General features: G+C 43.2%; 1 protein-coding gene across 1 annotated transcript; it reads right to left on the bottom strand.

Annotated features, from left to right (window-relative positions):
- Positions 1-562: 562 nt before the first annotated feature.
- On the bottom strand, positions 563-3701 carry LOC125548177 (indole-3-pyruvate monooxygenase YUCCA4-like). Its single transcript, XM_048711848.2, has 4 exons — positions 2350-3701; positions 1302-1550; positions 1087-1209; positions 563-1000 (listed from the first exon to the last, which is right to left on the bottom strand). The coding sequence occupies exons 1-4, from the start codon at positions 3079-3081 to the stop codon at positions 779-781; spliced, it is 1326 nt and encodes a 441-aa protein (XP_048567805.2). The 5' UTR covers positions 3082-3701; the 3' UTR covers positions 563-778.
- Between the last annotated feature and the right edge of the window lie 6652 nt (positions 3702-10353).

Raw genomic sequence — 10353 nt, 5'->3', positions numbered from 1 at the left:
AGTTCTTTTTATTTCTGAATTACATATAGACCAACATGTAAGTTATGGTGCAAATGTCAAGGTTTAAAGCATAATGGAAACATAATTGGTACTTTTAAAGAAATGGTTACTGCAAACTTACCGAGTTGCACTTAATTCATAAATATAAATCTACCCAATTCTCATTGATTAAAAAATTAACAGATGGTTAAGAAAATGGTTACTGCAAACTTACTGAGTTGCACTTACCGAATTGCCCACTTAAGAAAATGAGTAAACTGGTTACCTGAACACAAATGGTCTCTATAGAAAATATCAGCTACTACTCGAACATTCTATACCGATCAGTGTGTGTGCGCGCAGATTTACTCATATTCAATACTGCAAATGATCATTTAAAGATTTTAACATATTAGTAAGTAAAGTTTCATGATCATAGTTTTAATTAATAAAAATATATGAGTACATATGAATATTTCTCAAATTTTTAAATAATTCTAAACATAAATAAGACAAATAAAGTCACAACACTTCAAAAAAGAAAGATATATTGCATGTTTATAAAATACCACGAGAGGTATCCTTTTTCTTACAATTAAATCTAAAACAAAAATAGGAAAAAAATCAAATGAATTTATGATTTCCTTAAAATAATTGAAAAACTACAAACAAATAAACTATTCTATGAGTGTACAAGTGTGAGGGAAAAAATTTTGAAGCGTGCTAGCCTGATCTAGTTATATGCATATACTGATCTGGCATGCCTACACCAGATTGACTAGTACGCGAAATAATTTGATCAAATAGGACATGGAGCTCTTCGATTGGATGAAGTTTCTCTCACATCTTCCGTACACATATCATGCCATTGTTGAACAATATCCTCTGAGATCTTGATTGCATCCTTATACACTGCTAAAAGTCCACCCCTTGAGAAGCCAACAGCATAGAGACCATTTTTTCCTTTCCACTCTTTTGACTTTCTTGGGAAGCCATCTTTCTCCGAGAAAAAAGTTTTCTCCTGCACATAGAAGGTTTAACAGGTTGAATATACTTACTTGCATGCGATTGTAACAATATTGTTGGTTGGGTAGTGTATATTTATACCTTTAACCAGTAAGGTACATTGCTTTTGTAACCTGTGGCAAGAATAACAATATCAAAGTTCTCGGTTCTTCCGTCAGTAAACTCCACACCATGCTCATGAAAACGCCGCACTCCCGGAAAAACCTGCATTATCCAAGAAAAAACTATGTCACTAAAGAGATTATATAACAAGTTAATCAAATTTAAGATATGTAATAACAAAATATAGAAATTACATGAATACTTCCAGACTTAATCTTTGCTATGGTTCCGACATCGAGAACTGGCGTTTTACCAGAAACGCCCTTAAGCTCCATTGGGCCAAGGCTTGGCCGAGTAATACCAATGTTGGTTGTGTCGCCCATAATGAAGCGTGCCATCATAAGGAGAAGCCAATCCACAACTTGTACAGGAAACCACCTGAGAAGCCACAAAGAGATCCCAAAAGTGGAGCGCCCTAGCATCTCCCTAGGCAGAACATGCAACTAAAAAAAACCATTAGCCATACATCAATTAGTATTACATATTGTTAAAGATACGCTTAATTATAAATTAAGCACAATACTATAAACTAACACGAAAAAAGTAAATACTGACCCTCATTTTTGTTTTGTAAAGAGGCAACAAAAAAACAAGTAAAGTTAGCCATGGGCCCACACAAATAGGAGACTGCGACTTTTGTTGTTATCATTTTACTTAGATGTGTGAAAATGTCCGGAGATAAATAGTATGCCTCGTGGCCACATTAAATTAAAAAACATTATCTAATATATTGATAATATAACATCATAAAGATAATAGTGTTTGAAATGAAACATGTGGTGCTAGCATTGGTTAATATGTACTGACTAATAATAAAGTAACAAGTTAATGAAACATTTTACCAAGAAAAATCATGTCAATTATGTGGTGATTTTCCTCGGAAAAAATTTCATGATAATTTTTTTAAGATAAATAGTATGATCTGGTTGGAAAAAATGTGCAAAACAATTACATCACTAATTCCCTAGAATTAAAAGATATATGTGATGATTTGTATGGAAAAAAGTTACATAATGAATAACGTAAAATTAATAAGTATATCATAATGGAAGGAATGGGTAATTGACAAATAACATATCAAAAAACATTTAATTATACATGGTGATTGCATAGAAAAGAAATACGTCAGTAATTTCTAAAGTGGTGTGCTTTGTTAAATAGAAAACACATAGTACAATGATAAATTTTATAAAAGATAAGAAATGTTCGATCAATTCCAAAGAAAAAATAAATTAGACTCACCGTGCCACGAACAACCATAGAAGTTATTGCATTGTGATTAGCAAGGTCCAGAGACACTTCCATCCCAGAATTTCCACACCCGACGACAAGCACTTGTTTTCCAGCATACCCTGCACCGCTACGGTACTCGCACGAGTGCATGAGCTGCCCTTTGAACCTTCCGGTGCCCTCGATCTCTGGCACCGCTGGCTCGGCATTCTCTCCGGTGGCAACAACAAGCCACTTACAGCGGTACAAAGTTGTTTTGCCGCTGTGCGTGGCCTGCTCACCGCCCATTGGTAGTGAGGTCACCTCCTTTGTGCGAATCCACCAAAAGTCTCCATTGAATTCGGCGCTGACGACGGCCTGGCGGAACTGTGGCTCGATGTTGAACCTCCTTGCATAGGACTCGAGGTACTCCAGAAACTGGTCCCTTGTCGGGTACGTGGGGAAGCTTTTTGGGAATGGCATGAGTGGGAGCTCACAGAATTGTTTGGGGAGATGCAAACATAACCTGTCGTAGGTGCGGTGCCTCCAGAGGGAGCCGATGCAGCTACACCGCTCGAGCAGCTTGTATGGAACTCCAGCCTCGCCGAGCAGTGCGGCCATCCCCAGCCCAGCCGGCCCTGCTCCAACGATGACGACCGGCACGGGGATGTTGTCGACAGGGAAGCCGGTAGCCGGTGGCGAGTGGGGGTTGCAGTACAACGGGTCATGCGACCTCTTTCCTTCAGCCTCCGCGAAGCAGTCCATGACGTCGTGGATGATGAAGCGGCGGCGAGCGTCAGCTGCAGATACTATTTGCTATCCACTGTGGTCGATCAAGGAAGAGGTTAAGGTGTATATAAGCAGTCACATATCTGTGGCCTTGTTCTATTTCTCATCCCGCGAAGCATGGGGTAGCGGATGGGATGGAGCGGTGGAGGAGGAAGCTAGCGGAACTGTTGTTCCAAAAATAGCAGAGAAGATGGAATCTAGTGGGTATACGACTAGTATCTCCTCCTCTCGGCTGGTTTCTCGTCCCTAGAAGTAGGGAGTGGTGGCTGGGTTCAGCGGCATTTTGATCTTGGATTGGAATATTGCTTGCGGATATGCATGCATGTAGGTAGAACCTTAACGGCCGGCTCGATCGAGCTGCGCGCTAGCAGTCGTCACCTAACCAGGGTCTGTGTTAGATGCATCGCTTTGGGGGTATCTGGCTGTCCGCAGAGGTTGGAGATCTGGGGTCTAGTTTTCGGATAACTAACTAGTAGCACTTCTTGTGTATGGGTTGATCCTTAACTCGTGGAGCAGAACGAGAATAGGAGGAGCTAGCATGCGGCCGGTGGGCTAAGAGGAGGAGCTGAGCTTGCGGCGGACCGCTAGGAGAGGAGGATCGATCCGGGGAGGGAGAAGGCACCGGACAGGAGGCAATCGAGGAACCGTAGTTATAGTTTAGGTTTATATTCGATTTGTTTGTTTGTTTTTGCGTGGTCGGTTAGTGGTTTGTTTGGAGGTCTCGGTCGGACCCTGCCAGCCTCGACTACCCGGCCGCACGCATGCTTGTGTTGGTACTTGTGGTGTTCGCCGGGCGATGTGACCTATCCGCAATGGAACCTGTGTTTGTGTGCTCGCGTGCAAAATACTTCGTGTAGACGTACGAGAGATAAAAACACCTAATTTTTTTTGTTCTAACCCGTGCTTAATTTATCCCAACTTATTTGCCCGGAATTCTCAAACAAACTCTGGTCAGATAGATCCATGGTCGTTGCGGCTAGCTGTTTGAGTTAGTTGCTGGATATGTGCGCCCTGTTATTCTATGGGAGTTTTTACTGGGGAATATTCGTCTGGATTAAAATGGCTCTGTTATTTCCATCGTTGGATAAGGATTAACCACGGGTGGTAGCTTCAAAACAAAGTGCGGTCCTTTTGCTATCAAATACTACTACTGGACTATCAAAAGAGAACGCAATCCTTTTTCCCTGGCAAAAAAAAAAGAACGCAATCCTTTTGTTTCCTAAAAGTAAAATTTCATGCTCACCGAACTGATCCTAGCCAAAACAGAGAGAAAACAAGCACGTACCAACTTCTGAACTCAAATAATACAGAAAGCATCCGAAACTAACCTGAAACGTTCATTCGTTGACACAAAGGTACACCTGTGATGTGCCAGTGGATCCCAGATATGCTCTACCAAACACAACATCAGCCGAGTCCCGTGTGTGTGTATATATCTCGGTAATCATGTACTCTCGATCTTGTCGAGTGCAAAATATGACAAATTTAATCATTGTTTTGTATGATGAAACTCCTGGCTCAAAAGGATCTTCGATGTGGCGAGCTGTCGAATCAGCAAGGTATATGCATCATTGCATCTCCAAATACTAAAATCTATCTGCTCAGAGAATGCAAACACTAAAATATATCCACATAAACTTTAAACTTTGCCTCAATAAAGATTGTATATACAAGTACACCTGGTAAAGAAAAAAAAACTTCGATTAAGCAAGCACTAACTCGCTAGGTTCCCCACAGAGTGCATTTCTTTGATAAAGGATGGATTTTATTGACTCAAAATGAAGCATCAAAATGATATAAACACAATGAGTACACACCCGGCCTCTGCATAGTTAGCATGCACACAGCCAACACTATGCACACACACCAAAAACATGCCAGCAAATAGCAAAGTCATACAAGACCAAAGCTATGCGTAGGCAAAGAAAAAAAAAGAAAGTGATCGGATCCATGAATCGACAAACTACAACAAATGACCATATTCGCACCAACTACCTCATGACACCACACGAACGATGAAGTTCTTCAACAGCAACGCCTTCAGGAAGGGAGTGACGCTTAAGCGCCGCCGTCGCTGGATCCAACCGTTCAAGACCAGAATCTAGATTTTTATCCTGAAGAACTAGTCCGAGCATATTCGAGCAATGCCTTCAACAAGATAACGACGTAAAAACATCGCCATTGCCAGATATAACCAACTCAGGTTGGATCTAGGTTTTCACCCCGGAGCTTGAGACCAGGTGCTCAAATAGCACCACCATGAATGCCACACATGTGTTGTCGCCATCACTTTTCCGCAATCCAAAAAGCTACATGCGATGTGGACCACCGCCGCTGCACAACCATCCCTCTACGTCAAGCTGATATTCATAGTTTGCTTCTCACCATCAAACCCAACCACCAGATCTGAAGGGAGAAACCCTCATGAAGACCTTTCGGTAGCATCACAACCCCAGCGAGGCCGAGGCCGACGCTGTAGGCCGAAGATCCAGACCATGCACAACTGGCCAAGGCCACTTCGGCGCGAGGAGCAGAACACGCCAACGGTGCAATGTCTGCATACACGTGCCTAGCCGCCGCGCAAGAGTCAGCCGTCGCCACGAGATCAACCACCATTAGCACAGACCTCATGGCGTGGCATCCGGGCATAGTTACGTGGGCAGTGACCATGAGTGTAGACCTTATAGCTGGGAGCCAAAGCAGTGAACGCATCTCGCCAAAACAGGGTGCATGACAGGAAGATTCCTAGTGTGGACTGTGGAGTTCGGTACATACATCATCGATCAATGTGTGCATGGTGAGAACCAAGCTTCCATGATAATGAAAGCATCATTAGCTATAAAATCTTAAGTAAATGGTTGCGCTTTAGAGAAGAGATAATTGATGAGAGAGTTTGCAAGTGCTTGTTGTACCGAACATGGACACCCTCTGAGAGCTGAATGTATGTATTGTATAGATTATAATCCACTACTCCATCGGTAAAATGGTAATTACATATCACTACCATCTCACGCGAACAGTCCTTACAAACTATGCTATCAAGTTTGACTTGCCGCAAACTTCGTCATGTTTCATGCCATTTTTGCAAGTAAAAATAATGTATATATAGCACATTTCCTTTGCAAGTTAGACCATCTCCAACAACAGACAAAAAACATGGCCCCGGCCAAAAATTTATCTTTTAGGTCAAAAACGGCGCCAACAGAAGAAAGAAATCTACATGGCGACCAAATTTTTTGGCCCAGGTCAAAGAAAATTGTTATATGAGTCATATATTTGGGTCTCCAACAGGCAACCAAAAACAAAAACCGCACCCACGGAAACCTTAACCGCCTGTTGTAATATGGTTGGCTAAAATTATATTCGTGGTTACACAATGCTCACAAACAATGAGTTCTTTTTTTAACACAACGGCAAAGCTTTGCCTTTACATTGCTTAAGAAGGGGAATGAACTTGCATGGAACTTAAAAACTTGCTGGCGAAAAACCTAGAGTAAATACAAATCGAAGAATGAAAGCACACAGAGTGACTACTCTCCCAACATGAGAATATCCATTTTGCATCCGCCTCTGCCAATTTATTGTTTCATCTTTAATCTTGGTGACCATATTAGTGGCCCCAATAAGGACTCAATCCCTCTCGTTATAGGGGTTGCCCAATCCCATCCATGCCTCGGAGGCATCATCCATCCTAACCAAAGCCGCTGGATCCAAAGTGTAGAAGCGGGTTTGACTAAGTCGAGGCTGCTGGATCCAAATGATAGAACGTCACACATGAGCCGTGAATAGACGAGACAGTGCAAGGGAACCACTAGATTGCAATCGAGGTCGAAGGCTTACCATTTGATTCGGACTATCATACATTTCTAATAGTTTGCGTATGGTGTTTTTTTATCCTAAAACCATAGAACAATTGTTCTACGGTAATTTTTCATTAATAAAAGTTATGTACAAAGGAAAGCAAAAGAAAAAGTTAATTTGTTTACTTTGAGAGAACTGGCTTAAAATATATTATGGGTTGGAGAGATTAGCTTTTACCTTTGGCTTAAAATATATACTCAAGTAAACTTTGCTAAGAATTATAAAAGAGAACTTTCCCAGCTATGCCAATTCAAAAATATATGGACGGGTGTAAGGGAATAAAGCATATATATTTTGAACTTACACGCGCAAGTTATTCCAAACTGAAAAGGCTATACGCCTATACCTAGCATGCACGTTAGGCCTAAAGACCCTGCATGATCCAACAAACACAAAAATATCCACTTAATTACTAAGCTTAAAAAGCAGGGGCCTTATGCCTCGTGGCGAGGGTAAAGCAGTTAGTAATCACGGCGTGTTTTATACTCTTATTTAATCAGAGAAAGTGTGTGTTGACAGTTCGTGCACCTCCTTTATTTAGTAGTTAGGCCAAAACCAACGCACGATCACAAATGGTCGTGTGTTTTGTCCGGTCTTTGTTCACGAGCGTCCGTTTGCCTGTCAGTGCACCCAACGGCCCAGTGCATTGGCAATAGCGTCTGGATTTTAAATTTAAATTCAAGTCTAAAAAACACATAAGCAATTTTAACCATAATATATCACATTAAGTCCAAAAGTCTCGCCCGAACTGTTCAATATCATTAACTTAAATTTTAAAAATAAACTTAAACTAAAAAGGGAACCCTACCGGCCATCGCCGCGGTCGTGTCCGTCTTCACTGCATGTCGTCACCTACGTCTTCCTCCTCCACGCTGCGAACAATGAAGGGTGATAGCTGTCATAGGTGGGTGGGTGGCGACTGCGGTGGTTGTGGCGGTTGCACTGCAGGAGGCGGCAACGCCTGAGGCGGTGACCACGTATCGTCCCTAACCCACATGACAGGCCCTAACACCAACTCCAGCATGATGGGCAACGTCGTAGTCTGCGTCCAGGACTGGCCCACCAACGCCGGTTCCACCGCGGCTCCGCATCGTCTGGCTCCTCCTTTTCCTTGAGCTCAAGGATGGTGACGTTGCCGACAGCCGACAATGCCATTTGCACGTCAAGGTCGTCCCACTGGGCACGCTCTAACTCGACCTCCGAGTCCTTCATCACCGACTCCTCCTCCTCTTCGACCGTCATGGGTTGATGCGGTGGTGACGGGGGTGGCGACAGTGTACACGCGTGCACTCTGACACGCCCGCATGCATGAGGTGTGCTCAAAGGACGAGCCCTAGCGCGCGCTGGTCACGGGCTTTCAGTACGGCCGGCAAATAAGTCTGCTGCCACAGGTCATGCTCGTCATGGAACCATGTGTCCCGAAAAGGGGAATCCACGGCGTACCTAGCGTGGCCGACGAGGTCAAGAGGTAGATGGGCCCTGCGGTGGTAGATCTCGAGCAGACGGGCGCGGCCGCTCGCCGGAATGGGTAGCACTGGAACCCGATCTAGGCTCAGATGCCAGCCGTTGGGGAGATGGGCGTCAAACCACGACAACGGGGTAGAGGTGTCCAAGTAGCACCGGCACATCTCGACCTTGACATAGGGGCGAATCCATGGCGCAACGGCGGGTAACGAGATGAAGAAGCCAACGTCGGCAGACGGCCCAGAAGATGACCCCACCTCACGGTCGTGCTTCCTCGGCTTGCCGGGGATCCACTTCGACATGCCCATAGCTGGTAGGTGGCCGGTGGAGCAAGGGTGGCGCGAACTAGAGCATGTCAGCTGAAAGGGGGCAGGAAGAGTGTGAAAGGTCACAGCGATGGAAGTTCACTTGCCGGTCCACAACTTGCCATTAAAAATGACACGTCGAGGCTGGCTAGGTGGCAGACATGCAGGCCTCCACGCGTACGGATTAAATGGGGCTGGTGGGAAGCGGTTGCATGGCCACCATGCGGGCCCGAGGCGGACGGCGAGAGGATGCATGTGCGTCCGTCCATTGTCCGGCTGGATATAAATTGGGCCCAAATTTGCGTCGGAATTGGGTCGGAGCGGCCATCGAAATTGGGTCAGGGTAGACACGACTGGATTTAGGACTGTCCCCACACGTTGGGCCGCAGTTTTATCCGTTCAACCGAAACAAACTGGAACAGACGAAATGAGGTCGTACGTTGGAGTTGACCTTAGCGTAGATAAGCAACCATCATTTGTTCCATCCTTAGCATAAATCGATGCAACAAAACAAGGCGCCACCCTCAAAAAAAAAAAAAACAAAGACGCCATGCGCCTTCTTGTATACTCCTATCTCCGAAACAAAATCAAAAAACTTATAATCTAGAGAAGATCGGATTCTTGCTTCCCCCGCAAGTACCCAGGGATGCACTAGAAAAAAAAAATAATGCAGCCAAATAACTGTGGAGATTCTGCTCTGTGCGCCCGTACAAATAATCATGCATCATGTAGTGCTAAATTAAGCCGGCAAAAGAATTTGCAATGAGTGGGTTAGGCGTATAGCAGCGTACTGAGCCTTCCGAAAGAGTATAGCAACACGAACTGAACATTGCTAGATTTTTTGTGCAGCAATCTATCTAGCCAGATTCAAGTTCTAGATTTGACATGCATAGTCGTATCTTTTTGGATTTATTTCAGTCTCTTAAATACTATTCTTTCAACAAAATGGTTTGTCGGTCAACTATAAGATGTCTGTGTTCACTTTGTCAATTTGAAAAAGTTTATTATATGTGGATTCATTCCCTCAAAGATGCTCGTAGTGATAGGGTTTATGTGTGTGTGCAGGTATGCATTTGTACCATGTTCCCAAAGAAGATAGAGTAAGCAATAGCGCAAGTGCGTCTGCATGCAAAAAAAAAAAATCCTTCTTTTTAATTTTTTTGAAAAGATATTCGTTTTATCAGCCTAATCTCTATCTAATAATAAAGCACGCATGGCTAATGACCGTCCATTGCACCTTTTTATAAAAAACCCTACAGTTTGCCAAAATCAACCCGCAGTCCATATGTTAGTCACAGTCAAACCTTTTTTTGCATTGTCTTAGAAAACCCCATGTTGTATCAGGCAATCAACCCGCCGTCCATACTTAAGTCATTCCAATTATTTTTTTTACATTTTAATAGAAAATCCCCTGATTTTTTGGTTAATCAATTCGTAGTTTATCTAAAACTAATGCTTTTTAAAATCATCCATACCGTAACTTTGATTTTAACATGCTATATATGAAATTTGATTAGAAAAGGATGTAGAATCTAAATATGATGTTATTTTTAGCTGTTACATATTTCTAAAATATTATTTTGGGTGCAAATTTAATCTATAGTGCACGGTCTGTTTT

Source organism: Triticum urartu, chromosome 3A, assembly GCF_056163025.1.
Source record: "Triticum urartu cultivar PI428250 chromosome 3A, HENAU_Tu73, whole genome shotgun sequence".
In the NCBI taxonomy this organism is placed as follows: Eukaryota; Viridiplantae; Streptophyta; class Magnoliopsida; order Poales; family Poaceae; genus Triticum; species Triticum urartu.
Note: the sequence above shows the minus strand (reverse complement) of the source record. Positions and strands in the feature narration are given on the sequence as shown.

Bases quoted from the DNA above. Each gene is read 5' to 3' on its own strand.
- LOC125548177 (XM_048711848.2), bottom strand. From the start codon at position 3,081: ATGGACTGCTTCGCGGAGGCTGAAGGAAAGAGGTCGCATGACCCGTTG. The intron at 1,551-2,349 runs GTGAGTCTAATT...GGTTTTTTTTAG, and splicing joins CTATGGTTGTTCGTGGCACG to TTGCATGTTCTGCCTAGGGA. The intron at 1,001-1,086 runs GTATAAATATAC...TTCTATGTGCAG, and splicing joins ATGTACCTTACTGGTTAAAG to GAGAAAACTTTTTTCTCGGA.